Below are 20,666 nucleotides of genomic sequence, written 5' to 3'. Positions count from 1 at the left end.
ACATGCTCAGGATGGTCTTCCTTTGCTCAATGCTGCCCCCTGGCCGCCTCTGCCGGGAAGATACCACAAGCCGCGAGTACATTGAGGAGAGAGTTTGTCATTTCCAAGTCTGGTGCTGAATATCTAAGCCGAGTATTCACAACACGCTGCGCTGAAAAGAAACAGAAAATGAACAATAATTAAGCAAAAGGAAAGGACATGACAGCGCTTTGTGAAGGCGATTGAGGGGAAGGAGCTGCAGGGATTTTGCAGATGAGGAAGTTGGGGGGGGGGGGGGGGGGGTTTGCCTGTACTCTCTCAGGAGCTGGTCACCCCCTCACCCCTCACCCCTCACCACGGGGAAGGTGGGAGGGAGGGAAAATATTCTCCAATTCCCCTCCCCGTCTGAATTCTCACTAGCAGCAATCCAACGCCAGCCGTCTCTCTCTCTCACACACACAGACACACTGATCCCGGGGGGAGAGGAAGAGATAAACACACACACACACACACTCTCTCTCTCTCACACACACACACACACACACTCTCTCTCTCTCTCTCTCTCACACACACACACACACACACACACACTGACCCCGGGGAGAGGGGAAGTGATAAACACACACACACACTCTCTGCCCTCAGCAGAAACAAACAGCCCAAGTGGAAGCGCCAGGGCACAGCACTGAGCCGGGCGGACAGGCAGCCCCCTCTCTCTGTATAAAACCTCCCTCCAGATCCCATGCTCAGTGACAGTCTGAGGCAGACGCCAATCGGTGATGACCCAGCAGCCCTGACACTCGCGGATGTTTGCAGCGTTTCTCTGGGGACAGTGGGGGGAGAGCTCACTGTGTCCTGCGGTTCCTGTCCGAGTGCCCCCCCTCCTCGCCCCCGCCCAGCTCCCGGTTCTGTCACCCACTCCGGCACAGGCAGAGGGAGGTGCACGCCACTGGCGCCTGGGCCCTGTAGGAGGCAGGCAGTAAAACCAAGCAACATCCAGTGAAGTGTCCGGGGAATGGCCGGGACTGCTCGCACTTTGAGGAACCTCCGGCCGTGCACGGCATCGTGGAGAGGCTTGCAGGCGACCTTCTTTCTGCTCTACTTAATCCCCCTGGTGTGCACTTCGTGGGGCATCGGATTCCAGTACAAATACCCCCCAGGATTGCAAAGCAGCAAGGACCAGCTCGGAGGTGTCAGCAATGGCTTTCTCGCCCGCAGGTAAACCACCAGGATTTTCTTTCTAGTTGTTGGTGTTAATCCATAGGACACGAGTAATCTTTACCCGGGAGAGGATACAAAAGGGATTGTTGCAGAGCAGTCAGAGTTGCTGCTGGATAGGGGATGGCAAACAGCTCACTGCGTGGAGACACGTTCAGGATTCCCCCTGATATCGGATTGATTTTTCTGCACCAGAAATCCGCTCCTCTCTTCAAACAGTCCGACCTTTCCAAGTGGTTGACTGCGTGACCCCTTTAATCGCTTTGTTTGATAGCATTAAGGCATTAGTCTTCGTTTAAAACTGTCGTACAATAGCTGCCTTGAACACGTGTTGAGACTGACATTTTTAAACAGTTTTCTTTTTAAAAAAAAAGAGCAGTGCAGCATTTAAAGACCCACTGGGCTTCCTGGTACAGCTTCAGCAGTGTGGGGTTCTCTTAGTGTTGTTGTGAGTTGGCAGTGGGATTTGTTTGAAATGGGCACCGTTTGTCAGGGGGTTGATTTGTTGTCTCTCATGCTTAGTGCGGGTATGAGCCAGTGATGTGGGCGCCTACACTTCATCGCCAAGTCCCTCTGTGCTCGGGCATAAATTGTCTGAATTCAGCCCAACCTGTACCTTGAGACATTATTGTCAATTGGCTGGTAGAACCCGAGTGATTGGACCTTAAATATTGGACCACAAGTTTGCAAATAAGTGTGTGTTTTCTCCAAGACGTAACCAAAGTCCTAACTAACTTCCTTTTCCTAACGCGTTTCCTGGCCGAGCACTTTGACAGGATGGTGAGGTTATTTGACTCTGTTGGGTCATACAGTGACAATGGCTGGCTGTCTCTCCTTCACAAAGCATCAGGACAAAAGGAGCGGAACAGCCAAACCCGCCCGCTTGTGAGTTGCAAGAGGTCGGGGCAAGGCTGGGAGTGCTCGGCCGAGGCGGCTTCTTCTTGTGAAGACTGAGGCCGTCTCCTCCCTCCTTCCCAAGAAATCTCCACAACACGGGAGCCAGACGCCAAGGCCGGCTTGCCTGGCTCGGTGATTGCAGAGGGATCTCCAGCAACACCCCCCTGGGGGGACGCGAAGGAGAATGGACTGCAGCAAACCGAGCTCACTGCTTCATTGATAAAGCTGAAAGCCTCTCTCTGTACTTTGTCAGGTCGCTTCACTTCTGGACAATTCTGATCACCTCTGCACTTGCTTGCGTGCATGCAATGTTACAGGGTTTTAATCGCATGTTAAGACAAACTGAAAGTGTATCAAAACAGATCTGTTTCCCCGAGTATGAAACTGCAGTGGTTTACTTGTCTGGAGCCCCCACCTCCAATATCTGCACAGAACAGTGCTAAGCGTTATAAACAGGGATACAACTGCAGGATTATAGCGGGGCGAGTTTCTGTTCGCCTGATAAACTATCTGGCACACTGCAACAGCAGAGGGGCTGGACTTCAGCTTGAGTAATCACCAATTTCTACACTCACCACCCACCCCCACCCCCACCAGCGACTCATACTGTGTGCAAGATGAAGTTAAAAATCACACACCAGGTTAGAGTCGAACAGGTTTATTTGGAAGCACTAGCTTTCGGAGCGGTGCTCCTTCATCAGGTAGCTCCGAAAGCTTGTACTTCCAAATAAACCAGTTGGACTATAACCTGGTGTTGGGTGATTTTTAACTTTGTACACCCCAGTCCAACACCTGCTCCGCCTCCCCATGTACAAGATGCACTGCAGAAATCCACAGCTCCTTCCAAGTCCACCATTTCCAGCACCTGCATGGGAAGCAGAGACAGGGAAACGCCAGCGCCCACAAAACCCCCTCCAAACTTCTCATTTGGAATCACTGCGCCGTTCCTTGAGCGTCATTGGGCCAACTTGCACCTCGGCAGCAGCAGCAGGAGCAATGTGGTAGTCCTTGCACCGCCCTTCCCCACTGTAGGCGTTCAGAAAGGTAGCTCACCGACACCGCCTCCTGCAGGGCAGTTAGAGATGGGCAACTAATAATAAACATTGTAAACCAGCCTATTCAGACATGTTATTCCACATCTCTGAAGCAGGGACTCCAAGCCATGCGTCCTGGCTCAAAGGAAGGGATACTACCACTGCACCACAAGAGCCCCAGGCATCATTTTGAAATGAATTCCTTATTAGTCTGTCAGCTGGGTCTGTTGGATTGCCTTAGTTGGAACTGCCAGTGGTGGACATGTCAATGTATCTTGGCCAAGTGAGATTGAGGAATTCTGAGATTTCTACAGATGGCCTTTAAGGCAGGGAAACGTTTAATTAAACAGTTCCAGTCTAATGACCATGTTATTTCTACTTTCAAAAGATAACTCACTTTAAGTATCAAAGGAGAAGCTGTAATGTTTGTTATTGAAGAATCCTAACAACACTTACTGTAGGAACTTGGATTTGTTGACATCACAACATTGCTTGTGGCAATAGATTTCCAGACCTTGCACAGTAATAACAGCTTCCAGTCACAGCCACCCACAATCACTACCCACTCAAACCCTCATGCTACACATTACATCTGGCTAATACTGACCAGACGTTGGACACTAAAACAAAGAACTGTGGATGCTGGAAAATTGAAACAAAAACAGAAGATGCTGGAAAAACTCAATAGGTCTGGCAGCATCTGTGGGAGAGAAAGATGAGGCATTGTTTCGGATCCGGTGACCCTTCTTCAGAGCTGACAGCAGCCAGGGTGGGGGGGGGTGAATGGTGTTGGCTGGGGGGGTGGAGTATGCGATTGGTGGAGATGGAGTCAGACTCCAGGATTAATGTTGAGGTTTGATTGCACAATTGGAGCCAGTCAGCACTAGATGCCTCGCTATTTCAGAGGTTCTCACTGGAAATGCCATGTGGTTGAGTTATTCATGAATGGCATAGGGCTATTCAGCAGGGTCATGTTCCGAGTGTGTTAATGCCACTCTGATGTTCAAAACTTCCCAGTGAAAACGGTTAAAGGTACAAGTCACAAAACACCAGGTTCTAGACCAACAGGTTTATTTGGAAGCACTAGCATGGGGTGGCACAGTGGCTCAATGGTTAGCACTGCTGCCTCACAGTGCCAGGGACCCAGGTTCAATTCCAGCCTCAAGCCACTGTCTGCATGGAGTTTGAGTCTGCGTGGTTTCCTCCAGGTGGTCCAGTTTCCTCCCACGATTTGAAAATCTACAGATTAGGTGAATTGGCCATACTAATTTGCCCCAAAGTGTTCAGGGATGTGTAGATTAAGTGCATTTGTCAGGGGTAAATATGGGTCTGGGTGGGTTAATCTCCCAAGGGTCGGTGTGGACTTGTTGGGCCAAAGGGCCTGTTTCCACACTATAGGGATTCTGTTCTAAACCTGTTGGATCATAACCTGGTGTTGAGTGATTTTTTTTAACTTTGTCCCTCCAGTACAACACCAAATCCCGGTGGAAACAGCAGTGCACCTTGCTTTCTCAAAACCAAAGGGAACTGCATGAAGGGGAACACAAATAGCTAGGCCTATAATAACTGCATTCAGACAATACGACTCTTAAAATCCCACACATTCTCAGCATTGGTTTTGACTGATCAGGGCGTTGAATTTATTTTCATCTGTTGAGTAATGCATCAAAAATGACATTTGTTTCAAGTAACGTGAAGTCAAAGTCTGGACTGTTTGTATGTTGACTTACTGGAATGCGATCGGAGAAGCCTTCAGCCATCTCTGCGTTTACCTCTTCCATTGTTTGAAACAGCAAGGCTGAAGTAGCATAACTTCTGGAAATGCACAATTGACATTATTGTAACGGGGCAGTGCTAAAACATTTGCTATGAACGGAACAGAAGAGAAGTGGAGTGAAACTGACTGCCTATCTCGAGAATCAGAATTGTTAAATCTTATTATTATTCATATGTGTTTAAGTCTTCATCATTTTATTTTCAAGTTTAAAGTGAGGTCTGACTGGGAAGGAACATGGGACTGGGATATCATAGCAATTACAGAAAAGTGGCTCAGGGATGGACAGAACTGGCAGCTTAATGTTCCAGGATACAAATGCTACAGGAAGGACAGAAAGGGAGGCAAGAGAGGAGGGGGAGTGGTGTTTTTGATAAGGGATAACATTACAGCTGTGCTGAGGGAGGATATTCCCGGAAACACATCCAGGGAAGTTATTTAGGTGGAACTGAGAAATAAGAAAGGGATGATCACCTTATTGGGATTGTATTATAGACCCCCTAATAGTCAGAGGTAAATTGAGAAATAAATTTGTAAGGAGATCTGAGCTATCTGTAAGGACAATAGGATGGTTATGGTAAGGGATTTTAACTTTCCAAACATCAACTGGGACTGCCATAGTGTTAAAGGTTTAGATGGAGAGGAATTTGTTAAGTGTGTACAAGACAATTTTCTGATTCAGTATGTGGATGTACCAAGAGTAGGTGCAAAACTTGACCTACTCTTGGGGAGTAAGGCAGGGTAGGTGACTGAGGTGTCAGGGGGAGCACTTTGGGGCCAGCAACCATAATTCTATTAGTTTTAAAATAGTGATGGAAAAGGATAGATCAGATGTAAAAGTTGAAGTTCTAAATTGGAGAAAGGCCAATTTTGACGGGTATTAGGCAAGAACTTTTGAAAGATGATTGGAGGCAGATGTTCGCAGGTAAAGGGACGGCTGGAAAATGGGAAGCCTTCAGAAATGAGATAACGAGAGTCCAGAGAAAGTATATTCCTGTCAGGGTGAAAGGAAAGGCTGGTAGATATAGGGAATGCTGGATGGTTTGGTTAAGAAAAAGAAGGAAGCATATGTCAAGTACAGACAGGATAGATTGAGTGAATCCTTAGAAGAGTATAAAGGCAGTAGGATAATATTTAAGAGAGAAATCAGGAGGGGAAAAAGGGGTCATGAGATACCTCTGGCAAATAAAGTTAAGGAGAATCCAAAGGGTTTTTAAAAATACATTAAGGACAAAAGGATAACTAGGGAGAGAATAGGGTCCCACAAAGATCAGCAAGGCTGCCTTTGTTTGGAGCCGCAGGAGATGGGGCAGATACTAAACAAATACTTTGCATCAGTATTTACTGTGGAAAAGGACATGCAAGATATAGACTGTAGGGAAATAGATGGTGACATCTTGAAAAATGCTGGATGTCTTGAAACGCATAAAAGTGGATAAATTCCCAGGACCTGACCAGGTGTACCCTAGAACTCTGTGGGAAGCTAGGGAAGAGATTGCTGGGCCTCTTGCTGAGATATTTGTATCATCAATAGTCACAGATGAGGTGCTGGAAAACTGGAGGTTGGCTAACGTGGTGCCACTGTTTAAGAAGGGTGGTAAGGACAAGTCAGGGAACTATAGACCAGTGAGGCTGACATCGGTGGTGGGCAAGTTGTTGGAGGAAATCCTGAAGTACAGGATGTACATGTATTTGGAAAGGCAAGAGTGGATTAGGAATAGTCAACATGGCTCTGTGCATAGGAAATCATGTCTCACAAACTTGATTGAGTTTTTTGAAGAAGTAATAAAGAGAATTGATGAGGGCAGAGTGGTAGGTGTGATCTATATGGACTTTGGTAAGGCGTTCGACAAGGTTCCCCATGGGAGACTGATTAGCAAGGTTAGATCTCATGGAATACAGGGATAACTCGCCATTTGGATACAGAACTGGCTCAAAGGTAGAAACAGAGGTTGGTGGTGAAGGGTTGTTTTTCAGAATGGAGGCCTGTGACCAGTGGAGTGCCACAAGGATCAGTGCTGAGTCCCCTACCTTTCATCATTTATATAAATTATTTGGATGCGAGCATAAGAGGTACAGTTAGTAAGTTTGCCGATGACACCAAAATTGGAGATGTAGTGGACAGCGAAGAAGGTTACCTCAAATTACAATGGGATCTTGATCAGATGGGCCAATGGGCTGAGAAGTGGCAGATGGAGTTTAATTTAGACAAATGTGAGGTGCTGCATTTTGGGAAAGCAAATCTTAGCAGGACTTATACACTTAATGGTAAGGTCCTAGGGAGTGTTGCTGAACAAAGAGACCTTGGAGTGCAGGTTCATCGCTCCTTGAAAGTGGAGTCGCAGGTAGATAGGATAGTGAAGAAGGTGTTTGGTATGCTTTCCTTTATTGGTCAGAGTATTGAGTACAGGAGTTGGGAGGTCATGCTGCAGCTGTACAGCACATTGGTTAGGCCACTGTTGGAATATTGTGTGCAATTCTGGTCTCCTTCCTATCAGAAAGATGTTGTGAAACTTGAAAGTGTTCAGAAAAGATTTACAAGGATGTTGCCAGGGTTGGAGGATGTATAGGGAGAGGCTGAACAGGCTAGGGCTGTTTTCCCTTTAGCGTCAGAGGCTGAGGGGTGACCTTATAGAGGTTTATAAAATCATGAGGGGCATGGATAGTAAAATAGACAAAGTCTTTTCCCTGGGGTTGGGGAGTCCAGAACTAGAGGGCATAGGTTTAGGGTGAGAGGGGAAAGATATAAAAGGGGCAACATTTTCACGTAGAGGGTGGTATGTTTATGGAATGAGCTGCCAGAGGAAGGGGTGGAGGCTGGTACAATTGCAACACTTAAGAGGCATCTGGATGGGTATATGAATAGGATGGGTTTGGAGGGATATAGTCAAGGTGCTGGCAGGTGGGACTAGATTGGGTTGGGATATCTGGTCGGCATGGACAGGCTGGACCGAAGGGTCTGTTTCCGTGCTGTACATCTCTGATACTGTGACTCTATGATCATATCATTTTTGTCACATTTTCCATTCTGCCTGTTTGTTTCACTAAATAGATCACTTCGAAAATACAATGCTGTTTTCAGCAATGGCTAGAATCTGCAGGTGAGGAGAAAATGGTGCCAAGGAACTTGAGAAGATGACCTTGGGTTTGTGTTTGGTATTGTCAGTATTACCATGTCCCAAGTATAGCTAGATACTTTACAGCTGCCAATGTGGTGTTACTTGGGATGTGCTTAACGGATCTGTGTATTTTTTGGTATGAATCAGAGAGAAAGGAAAGTTTTGAAGATATGACAAGTCTAAGCATAAAGAGCAGCTGCTGTAAAAAGCTCTTCCTTCGTTTATGTTGAACCAACTGATCTCAACCACAGCAGCATCTGGCAAATGTAAATTGCCTCAGTGCCTTTGGCTTAGGTAAATGGGATATTCCATTAGGATGAGCTAGGCCTAGCTCCTTCCAGACACCAAGTCCTGTTCAGCCATCACATCTTTCCTTTCTGCTCACTGCCGACACTGGCTTGTGGTTAATCAATGCCTGGATTATAAATGCTTCATTTCAAGTGTCTCTGTGGTCTCACCCAAACGTACAGCCCTCTGCCTTTGGCCCCTTGAATATCCCTGATTTTAGTTGCTGTGCCATTTGTTGTTTATACCTTTCCACCTCTCTACCTCACTTTCATCCTTTCCAATGAATCTACAAACTGAACAATTCCACTAAGTATTTGGCATTTTGCCATAACATCTTATGTGGCTGTGCATCAAATGTTGCTGCATCATAGACCTGTGAATAGCTCACGTTAAAGCCACTAAATAAATCCTAGTTGCTCTGGTTAGTGACCCTTATCCCTATCTAGTCACCCCTGAGCACACAATTGCAGGTGTCTGATTGAGTTAGGACACGGTTTTATTGCAATACCTTCACAATCAAATAGCTTGCTGATGCGGCTTTATCTCACATGAAAAATGACCAGTTGAACGGAGAGTTGCTATTGTATTTGAGGTTTAGTAAGTTGTTTTTGTGAATGCTCACAGGCCGGATAAACCACCGGCACTGGTCTCAAAGCCATATTTATTGTACAATGATCTTCATTCCAAAAATAGCTAGTATAAATAGAATTCATATAAAGAACTTGCATTTATATAGCATTTCCTATTCACAGGATGTCTCAAGTCACTTGAGCCAAGTAATTACTGTTGAAATATTGGCACAGTTGTTTTGTAGGGAAATGTGGTAGCCAAGCAGGATACTTTATACTTTATAAAAGAACTGTTATTTTTTCCAGTTCAGCTCTTCTGTTATGTGGGTTGATAGTTGGGAGCAGTGGGGTGTCCAACATAGAACTATTGCAAATAGAGCAGCATATTGAATTTTGTTTGGAAATTAGAGTACCCACAGTCCCCACGTCTGAGGGTTTTGGAGGAAGTCAGTGCATTTGGGTAAATGGCTTCTTTCCCAGGCCACCCAAATCAAATTCATGATTGGCGCCAGTCTGCTAGCCCCAAGGAGGGTTGGACTCTCTCCAGTAACAAGCATGATCAAATTCCATTCACACCGTGTCAACTCCTGCTGTTGTATTAGTGCCTGGCACAATGTGAAAGAGCTCTCACCTTTCGGAGTGTATAGCGAGTATTTATTCCAGACGGAGTGCCATGTGTCAACTTGCTCAGTTAGTAACCTTTGGGTCAGAAGGTTGTGGAATCAAGTACCATTCCAGAATTTGAGCAAATCATTGAAAACCTCAAAAAGAGCAGTGAAGTATTTTTGTGCAGTTCTCAACGTTTCATCCTTGCAACACCATAGCCAAGACAAAAAGGTCATTACTTTGTGGGATCCTGCTGTTTGTACACTAATTGCAGTATAGTCACAGCATCTAAAAACAATTAATTCCATGTGAAGTGTTTTTAAGAAATCATTAAATGAATTTATCATGTCTTTTTCCCCAATAATTGTTGTTTAATGAGCACTCATTGCTAGAGTTATACCAAACTCCAAATACTTCTATTACAAAATAGCCAGTACAATAGGTACAATTAGGAACAAATAATTATTGGAGCAAGCAAAATTTCAAAAGCACAGAAAATACAGGAAACGTTCCACTTTAGGACATGAGTACATATCTGAGCAACAATGAAAGAGTGGTCAAGAGCAACCACATTTTGTTCATTTAAAGTGGTCAAAGTGTTGCGCTTTACATATCATCAAGGTCTCATTTACAGTTTTTGTTGAGGAAGCTGATCTCCTACAGGTGGTTGATGCAGAAAACAGACTCATGAATTAGGGCCCCCTACTTGATTGCCATCAACAACATCTACTAGAAGAGCACTTCCGCATACTTGGCACTGAAGAACAGGTTCCTGCTTTTGTTTATTTTCATTCATGGGATGTGAGAGTCACTGGCCAGGTCAGCATTTATTGTCAATCTGTAATCACTTTGAGGAGGTGGCGTGAGCTGCTTTCTTAAACCAATGATGATCTTGGAGTGTACCCTCTCATGATTGTTTGTAATGTTAATTGGTTATTCATTCAGTTTTAACCATTTCCCTGTAAATCAACTTATTCATTCTTTTGTTTAAGGAATTGGTGTCCGTATACTGTCACAAAAACAGTGTCCTGCCAAGTACAGAATGGAACATATGTGCAAAGGGTTTATCAGAGCTGCAGATGGCCAAGGGGCTGTCCTGGTGGTATCAGGTGAGAATGCACTACTTACATTGTTCGACACATCAATCTGATCACTTTACTGTTTTCAATCGAGTTGTGCAATCCAGCTGACCATGGTCACTGTTATAAACATTGTATCCGTTGTAAAGTTATCCTCACTCTCAGACTAACTGGCATGGTGGCTCAGTGGTTAGCACTGCTGCCTCACAGCACTAGGGTCCCAGGTTTTATTCCAGCCTTGGACTGTCTGTTTGGAGTTTGCACATTCTCCCCGTGTCTGCATGGGTTTCCTCCGGGTGCTCCGGTTTCCTCCCACAGTCCAAAGATGTGCACGTTAGGTGAATTGACCATGCTAAATTGCCCATAGTGTTCGGTGCTTTCGTCAGAGGAAAATGGGTCTGGGTGGGTTACTCTTCGGTGGACTTGTTGGGCTGAAGGGCCTGTTTCCACACTGTAGGGAATCTAAACTGAGAACTACCTGAGGCATGAACTTATAAGGTTTATAAAATTATGAGGAACATGGATAGGGTGAATATCCAAGTTCTTTTTTCCCAAGGTAGGGGAGTCCAGAACTGGAGGGCACATGTTTAAAGTGAGAGGTGAAAGATTTAAAAGGGACCTGAGGGGCAATTCTTTTCACGCAGAAGGTGGCGCAAAGTGCCAGGGGATGTGGTGAAGGCTGGTACAATTACAACTTTTAAAAGGCATCTGGATGGGTATATGAAGAGGAAGGGTTGAGAGGGATATGGGCCAAGTGCTGGCAAATGGGCTTAGAGTGGTTTAGGATATCTGGTCAGCATTGACATGTTGGACAAAGCGTCTGTTTCTGTGCTGTGTAACTCTATGATTCTATAACTGCCATAATTTACAATGGTACACTCCTGACTTGTGCTGTGATTAGATTAGATTACATTAGATTACATTACAGTGTGGAAACAGGCCCTTCAGCCCAACAAGTCCACACCAACCTGCCGAAGTGCAACCCACCCATACCCCTACATTTGCCCCTTACCTAACACTACGGGCAAATTAGCATGGCCAATTCACCTGACCTGCACATCTTTGGACTGTGGGAGGAAACCGGAGCACCCGGAAGAAACCCACGCTGACACGGGGAGAACGTGCAAACTCCACACAGTCAGTCGCCAGGCGGGAATTGAACCCGGGTCTCTGGCGCTGTGCCACCGCGCCGCCCACAAACCACCGTGCTGTATTGGTGGTTAAGAGGCTTTGGGGTGTCAGGAGATGAGCCACTCTCTATAGAATATCCAGCCTGATTTAGGTGTTGTGGCATTTATGTGGCTGGTCATTTTGAGTTTTGGATCAATGTCAATCTCCAGGATATCGATGCTGGAAGAGTCAGAGATAGGAAGGCTGATTAAAATTATGATGAGACTGATTGTAAACCAACAAACATATTAAGGTGAAAGGAGAACAAGCTTAAATTGATCTAGCTGTTCACTTAATCTCAGAGCTCTGAAATTCCCTCTCTAAACCTTTTGGCCTTGCTATTTCTAAGTAGTTTAGCAAAAGACACTCTCTGGCCAAACATGTGGCTTAGTGTCAAATATTACCTGACTATAGTCCTCAAAGGGCCAGGGACATCAATTGAACTTAATTTGGCATTTTAGAATCTCATGCTCATGTACCATAGTCTGGTTGTGTGGGCAGGGCTGTGGGATGGTGAGGGTGTGACCCACTTCCCCAGTGCCAGTTCTGTGTTCCAGAGCAGCTTCTAATTTCTTACTTCACAGATCGGTTTTGTACTTTTCAGTTACAGGGCGATGATCCGACCAACTTACAGACTGACTTACAAAACAGTGACAGCAATAGAATGGAAATGTTGTGTCGGGTTCAGAGGGAGCAGTTGTGAAGAAGGTGAGTCCCTTGCCACAAACTGTTAAACATGTTACAGAATGGCATTTGCCTTTGTGCATTACTTGCCAATGAGTAAGTGAAACAATACATAGTAATACCTCTTTGCTAAAGTGACATTTTAATAGCATATCAAATTGTCAAAAAAACAAATTGATTCTTAAACAAAGCAGTAATAATGTGTGTGAATTCAGCTAATATTGAATGAAAGTAAGTTTTTAAAAGTTGTCACCCTATTTGAGTGGAGTTTTGGGTGCTGCCTCATTTCTGGTGGGAAACATACCAGACCTGTTGTATACACATGCAAACAAGTTTCTGGTTTCAGGAAAATTTATACCTTTCATAGGCAGTAGCTTCATTTTTTTTATAATCCATTATACAAGACAAGCAGAATTTGCAAAATGTTTTGAAAATGTAAAGAAATACTTTTGTTGTCTTGAATTCCTCTTTTAATTTGGTTTGGAACATTTGTTGTAACCATTCATTCTTGTCTTGAAACAATACTGTACTGCCAGAGTTATGGTTATTTGCTGTGAAGTGATCTAATTAGAATGGATCAGAGTGGTTTTGATTCTGCAGATTTTACTCCTTTAAACTAACATTAATTTGAGGAGTCTTTATGCCTAGGCAAAGGGAAATCCAGAATTTGCTGTCAATGGCTCTACCTTTCTCCAGTGGGTGCACTATTGGAGACCTGTAATACTGTAAACACTTAGAAATCACTGGGCTGACAAAAGCTTCCACTCCTATTCTCTTAATCTGACATGGCAAAAAAACGGTAGCATTTTTTTGAATGAGAGGCAATTTAGCACGGTTCATAATTACTAGTGCACAATATCACAACTGCTGAAAAAATAATTTTCTATGTTAGATGACAAATTTCTGTTTATGATAAATTTGACAATTATAAAATAATGCTTTTAATTTAAAAAAAACAATTTCCTACCTTAGTCTGATGCAATTGTCCGAATCATTTATTTTACTAGCTATTAAAGTTTTTAAAATTCTAAGTAGAGGGTTTCAATGGTTTTTTACTTCTGAATTTACTGTCTGAGAGAATACTCCATTGTGACTGGATAATTAGTCTAATGAATGACATTTCTGTTGCTGTATACATGGATATCCCCTTGATTTGCTGTTGAATTTACCCTGTCATTGGGAAAGGGGAAATGCATGGTCTTGCAATCCCTGTATCTTTGCAAGTAGCTTTTTTCAAGGTGATGAACATCATTGTTTGTCACTAACCCCAAAATCCACCCAATTTACTTGAACAATATTTATTTTGTGAAAGCAACTGCATAGATACATATATGCATATATTTGTTAACATATGTATTTGCTGACTATAGCTTTAATTGTGTGTGATTAATGTACATGTGAATTAACATATACACATACTGACTATACCTTTAATTCCATGAATGCAATGTTTGTCTAAATATATTGTAATGCACTGTTGTTTCTTCAAGGCATTCCACCTGTAATCATTCTCAATTATATTTGTCACTGAAATTTGTGTGATAAATGTCTAGTTTACACGTTTATTCATTTAGTCGTAATTAAATGCCAACTTCATTTCATTCACTGGACCCATTTGGGCTATCAATAATTTTTTTTTCAAATTGGCTAAAATTGATCTCTTACTATAGTCTGCAAGATATATTGATTATAAATGCTTTGATTACATTCTTGCTTGATATTAAGAATACATCTAGTACATTGCTTCATTGCACAGAGAACTACTGTTGAATTGCCTAATTATAATTGTATAATTATAAACATTGGGCTTTCATTGCTTCAGTTTGCAGTAATGGTTTTTCACTTACTATCAGAATATTAAACAACAAATTTTCCTGATTTCAATTTTTGGCCACTCATTTTAAATACATACACAAAATCAGATGTGCTTTCACAAGATGAGTCAATCTGTTCAAACATGAACCTTAAATCTGGGTCAGAAATAAAGGCATCTATATGGATTCATGTTCACTTGAAACTTTTTGAAATTTATTTGATAAAAATCTGTTTTCTTAAGTAACGATTTGTGTAGCAGATCTATCTATAGAGATCTGTGTGTTTTTATAGCCATTATTTTCCCTTTATCTGCACAGTTTGCTTTATTAACTGGAGTTCAGAAAGCTATCAAAATAAACAGCAAAGTTTGCAAAGCAGATGCACTGCCTGAAGTCTGTGCATTTCTGGAATTGGGAGAAGCTCTAAGACTAGGTCATGTACTCGAATATTGAAGTTTCATGATCGTTAATCTTATATAAACTACATTCCAGTGTACTTGACCAAGCGGATAGTGACTGGATATGTTTTGGGTTTGTTTGTTTGACTCAGTTTCAGGATTTAAAATACGTACAGAAAATTAAAAGTGTTCCCTTTGATTCTCACATACTCACCGACTTAATTGGTTGAGTCGTACAAGTTAGCAACCTTCTCTCCCCACTGTGGATGAGATCATTAGGCTGTGACAATAATGCTATAAATTGCTAGGTTACGGTCAGATGACACATTAATGGTCACTATGCAGTGCTACTGATTGATGTTGGGGGATTGGATTGATACTTGGTTTATCTATAATTCCAGGTAATACATGCACAATGACTATTGTGGTACCAAAGGTTACACTGAACTGAACCACAGCAAGAGGTCAAAGCTTTCAGTTGAGAGATTCAAACTGAAGTAAAAACATAGTGAAAAAGACTACATTGTAGAAATCGCAAAGCAGATGTTTAACTTCAGATTCTGCACTTATTGTTAAAATGCAATTAAAACTGTAGTGCACTTATTAACAGATAATTTGATTCTTGACAAAATTATTATATTTCCTTATTTGACTTTTTCATATTGCACTTATGTTCTGATATGTTGAATTTGATTTATTCATGTTGTCTGAAGAGGCTAGTGTGAAGGCTAGTTTGTTTTTTTGGGAGACTACTGACTTGTACATTGCTTCTTTTTTACTACAATTGATGAGAAGTTGTCAAACTTTAGAATATTCAGTCAGTAATATTGTACATTTAGTTAGCTGTCTGGAAGTAAAATTTAAAACCCAGAATTAAATTTCTGGACAGAAGCCCATTTCAAATTTGAAAAGGTATTTAGCTACTTGTCAATTTGCATGCAAGTTGTAACTTGAACATTTTGAGCGCTGAAGTTCATTCTCTCCCACTGCACTGTTTTTTTTTTAATTTCTGACACCAATCATTCTTTTCACCCCACTGACTGCGAATTCCAACAGGGCTGAATTGCGAGCAGTTTTGTGGTTTTGGCCCCATTACCACGACCCCTATGATAATTGCTGCACACTCATAATTGAGTTGGCAATGTTGCAACTCTTAACACAGAACTCTACAAGTCAGCAGAGAGTGATTGTCAAATGACTAGTCTGGGCTGGATTCAAGCACAAACTCTATTAAGAGAGCGATATTTGTTTGGTCACCCAATACACCATCTACAGCTGTTCAATTTGAGGCATGAAAGCACAGTTTCCATATGGCTCAGCTTGGTTTCAGTTCTGCTCTATTGTTGTGGACAAAACGTGGTCTGTTTTATATCATGCCCCAAACCAGAAATTGGATGTTCATCTGGATGAGGAATGTTTAAATTACTACTAAAGGGATGTTGCAATTGTAGGTCTTGCAATAGATTGTTCCCCAAATATTTATATCAAAATACTCCCCTCAGATTTTAACTTCAAACAGTTTTTAAATATTAAAACCATGATGATAATCACCAATAGATCAAACTACTACTGTGAATGGGAAACATTATACTGGATCAGTGTACTTGTTGCTTCTAAGCAATGTGGTACCCATAGATAATGCCACCTATTGGCAGTCATTGATTTCTTGTCCTCACTCCTTTAATATACTTGAATTTAATACGTCAGCTGTGTTATTATAAGGTAGTACTTAGTACAGGGAGCATTAAAAGGATCATTGTCACTAAAATGCACATATTTATCTCCAAGAAAATAGCTCTCAAAGTGTCAATAGGTAACCAGTCCTTCTGTTCAGTAAATTGGGAAAAAAATTCGGATGAGGGTGAGAGAAGGAAAAATAAATTCTATGTTGGCCAAATAAAGTATTCTATGATTTATGATGTTCAAATGGGCAAAAGGTGGATTGCTGTACATTCATACCAAATATTGCAGAATTCAGAATGGGTACTCAGTGCCAGTGATCAGGAGCAATCAGTGAAATTTAATTTTGGGTTCGTTTTAGTTCAAAAGAAACTCAAAGGATGTGTTTTTGTTTCTATTCCTACATAGATTTGTTGGGTTTGTTTCATAGAATCATTAGACTTCTCATATTTTACACTCTGAATCATAATCTGAATAAATTAAATACTAAAATATTGCTTTTGTTAAACTTGTAATATACTGGCAGCATAGTAAAAGACAGTTATTGTGTTTAAAGCTCAGGAATATCTTTGTTTTAGGAGTTTGCTTAGTATATTTGGCAACGTTGTTTTATAGATCTCCACAAGGATCATGACAGTACTAAAAACGCTTCGTGACAAAATATTTACAAATACAGTTACTTAGCAATAATGCTTCCAGAACATAGACATACATTTCGGATTCTCAGATTTTGAACTTAATTATATAAAATTCCCAAATGCAAACTAGCAATTTTTGCTCAATTTACTTTGAAATCAAAACATTAAAACTCATAGAAACACAAGAACAAGCAGCTCTAACAGATCCTTTCGTTAAATACACTGCAATGATTTAGTCACACCTGAACCCTGCCTCATGCAGTATTAGCAAATGGCCCATGGACAAGAGGAATTAAGTAACTGTTGCTTCAATTGCGTAGGATGATCAGCTCACGACACTGTGAGCTGCTGCTCAAGGTGACAGTTGGAGCCATCATTCTCTTTAATTTTAGGTAACTACAGGGTCTAGTGTGGGAGAAGGAAACCACTTCCTGGTCTAATTAGAAGAGTCAGTTGTGATTAACAAGATATGGTTTATTGAATGTTAGCAGCTAGCTACAGGTTACATTGGTATGGTAAGCATGGATCTCGAGACTTTGAGGGCTGTTATGACGTAGTGGTGGAGTCCTTACCTCTGAATCATGAGACCTGGGTTCAATTCCCACCTGCTCCAGCGGTGTGGTATAATATCTGTCAACAAGTTTAAAAGGAATCTAGAGACTTTGTGCTACAGGGCTTGTGTGGTGCAGTGGTAATGTCCCTACCTCTGAGCTAGGAGGCAAAGGTTCAAATCCCATCTGCTGCACAGTATGCAGTAGCATCTCTGAACAGGTTGAATAGGGAACTACCAGATATTAGTTCTAAAGCTATTCTGTCCATAAGCCCACAAGACATCATTATACTGAGTGAAGTTTATGGTACTTCTGACTCCTAACCCTCTCGGGCCTTTGCAGACATATATATGATTGCTTCCACTTACGAATAACAACGATAAATATATGCACTCTGGGCCTTGGCTTTTTAAAACATGATTTTAGGACAATGTTTAGGATTTCAGTTAAAATAGGGAAAGCAATTTATTAATCATTGAATCGTAGAGCAGTGTGGAAGCAGGCCATTCAGCCCGTTGAGACTATACTGACCCTCCGAAGCGCATCCCACTCAGACCCAGCCCCTGCCCTGTCATATTTACTTTTGCCAATCCACCTAACCTACACATATTTGGTCCCATCTAATCCAAATAGCCATCCAATGAATGGGTAAAACCTAGAAAAAAAAACATGAATGAATATTGAGGTCCACTGAAAATTTAAATGCTTAAAACTGTTCTTTACACTTGGTAAAATGTAATACTTGCAAATTTATTAATTAGACGCTAATACACAGCTTAAATATTGCTGAAAAAAGATGTGTTTTCTCAAAGCATTTTGTCTTGCCCTCATCAGGATAATTCACAAAAATGCCAATTCGATGAGGAAAACCCACATTTGCACTGCAAGAGATGGCCCTGAAATTCATACAGCACATTACCCACCTGTGTAATAAGCTGATCATCCTTTTACATTGACTGTAGCATCTTGCTAATGATAAATGCCACTTATGTAGCCACTACATAGTAACAGCACGAAACAGCTAACTTAACCTGGTGCTCAAACCTTTGAGATACCTAACCCTTCCAGGGTACTCTTGAGATATTTGAATCCTTTGTGATGGTTACATCATGTCTCCAGATTATGGGCAGACTCTTTGGAGTTTTTTTTAAATGGGGAGAAATAATGGGCACTGCACCCTCTCAGAATGATTGTTGGAAAGTCAAGTGAGTTTGTGGTTTCTGAACTGAGAGAATGAGTGTGCTTTTCCCCACGCAGCGGTGGCAACAAAGGTGGCAGGAAGGGGCAAATAATTGGGTGGATTCTTCTTGGAAAGACACTCAGAATCTTGCTCCGCCTTTCTGTCCCCTCAGCAATTAAGTTCTGGGTAAGAAGGTCCGTGTATGACGTCACCAACTAAGGTCCTTTAATTGGTCATTTAAGAGCCACCTTAGGGCCTCATGCCAACCCTGAGAAAAGTGCTTGCTTTTCCCAACTGGGAAACTAGGGTTACGTGCTGGTCTGCTTCAGGTTGGAGGAGGGGCTTCTCAGTGGCAAAGCTCCTGATTGTGTGAAAAACATGAAAATACTTCATTGTTACTTGGTCTGGTGAGACTTATCACTGGTGAGATTCATCACTCCTGTAGTTGCCTGTCCTAATCCGATGAGCACAGTGCACTCACTCCCAGCCAGTCTGTTTGGGAGGTTGCGTAAGAATGCAAATGGCTTTTCCAGGTGCATACTGACCATCCATCTCCATGAAATGGAAGAGATTTAACAAATATGGCTTCCAGATCTGTCTGGGCCATGAAGATGGAATATCGAGTGAACTGTTCCAGGGATGGATTGGCATGTTGCACACCCCCTCCACCATTGAATCATACACCCCACCATTGGTTATCAATCACCCAGCTCCAAGCTCTTATGCGAGCAATGGGAGACATTGAAAGCTGTCATCGCTTGATTTTAAACTAGCTGGTGGGGAGAGCTGAGACCTTAAGGCCACAAAAGAGCATATCTAATCAGTCTGAAGGCACAGGACAAGAGGGGTGAGTCAATGCCTGAACAACCAGTCAATTCCGGCAGTGAGAGAGAGAGGCTGACTTTTTTTCACCTGCAAAGGTTGGTCTCGACAGAAACTTAACCGTGATCTGTGCTGGAAACCTGGAGGCTTCGATCTTCCATTCATCTGAAGAATCATAAGAGAAAATCCATACAGACCAGCAAAGTGTGGCAATTTGGAAATTTGATCACATGGTTTACTACTTCCTGCTAATAGCTTTGTTTGCAGAATTCATCTTTATTTGTATTTGTCCTTGAGTCTGAGGGGTATTGTGTAAATAAACATTTTTCTTCTGATTTAAACTTACTCTATGGCCTGCTTCACATTAATTACTGAACATCACACTATTCAAGGCGTTCTAAACACTGTCTGAAACATACTTTGTTCCAGACAACTGAGAGTTCAGGAGAAAGGAGTTATTCCCCAGTTGTAACAACTTATCAAATGATTCTGACTGTTGTTTTAAATCTATCAGGCAAAAGTGAGGACTGCAAATGCTGGAAATCAGAGTCCAGATTAGAGTGGTGCTGGAAAAGCACAGTAGGTCAGGAAGCATCCGAGTAGCAGGAAAATTGATGAAGGGCTTTTGCCTGATCTGCTGTGCTTTTCTAGCACCACTCTAATCTAGACTTTTAAATCTATCAGCTTAGTGAAAAATGATTTTGATTCCTTAATAATTAAGTGAAAATTAAACTTAGTACTCAGTATCAAACTACGTACAGGCTTGCTTTTAAGCTTAAGGAAATTCTCTTAAAATTTACTGATCGACCGCATGAAATAAAAATTATCATAAATCATGACCATTACAATGCAGGAAGACGGAACTTCCAACACAAAGACCATACCATGGCAGTCCAGAATAGCTACAGACTCAAAAGTACAATGGTAGTCTGGTTGTGGGATAGTATGCTTTCAGGAAGTGCATGGAAATCAACTCCTATCAGGAACACTTCATAGATAATGTATTCCTCTTCATATTCAGATACTGTCATGTTGGAAGTTCAGGAAAGCAAATCATTTTTATAACTGGCCATGTAAGAAAGTTTGACATCAACCAGGGCTTCATTGATATTCACTTCCTTCACTGCTGACATAGTGTGTACCCTGTACAAGATGCACTGCAGTAA

At 42.1% G+C, this 20,666-nt stretch overlaps 1 protein-coding gene across 3 annotated transcripts in view; it reads left to right on the top strand.

The window, feature by feature from the left end:
• The first annotated feature begins 582 nt into the window (after window positions 1-582).
• Window positions 583-20,666, top strand: part of emid1 (EMI domain containing 1) — a 343,566-nt gene continuing 323,482 nt past the window's right edge. For 2 of the 3 annotated variants that reach the window (XM_043715641.2, XM_043715643.2), the window contains exons 1-3: window positions 586-1,197; window positions 10,477-10,593; window positions 12,338-12,441. In XM_043715641.2, coding sequence (XP_043571576.1) covers window positions 995-1,197; window positions 10,477-10,593; window positions 12,338-12,441 — 424 coding nt within the window. In that variant the 5' untranslated portion in view covers window positions 586-994. Of the gene's footprint in view, window positions 1,198-10,476; window positions 10,594-12,337; window positions 12,442-20,666 lie in introns of all 3 variants that reach the window. The other variant, XM_043715640.2, reaches the window with a different exon arrangement.

Source organism: Chiloscyllium plagiosum, unplaced genomic scaffold (genome assembly GCF_037043375.1).
Source record: "Chiloscyllium plagiosum isolate Xiang-an unplaced genomic scaffold, Cpla_swu_hap1 HiC_scaffold_24, whole genome shotgun sequence".
Classification (NCBI taxonomy): Eukaryota; Metazoa; Chordata; class Chondrichthyes; order Orectolobiformes; family Hemiscylliidae; genus Chiloscyllium; species Chiloscyllium plagiosum.
Note: the sequence above shows the minus strand (reverse complement) of the source record. Positions and strands in the feature narration are given on the sequence as shown.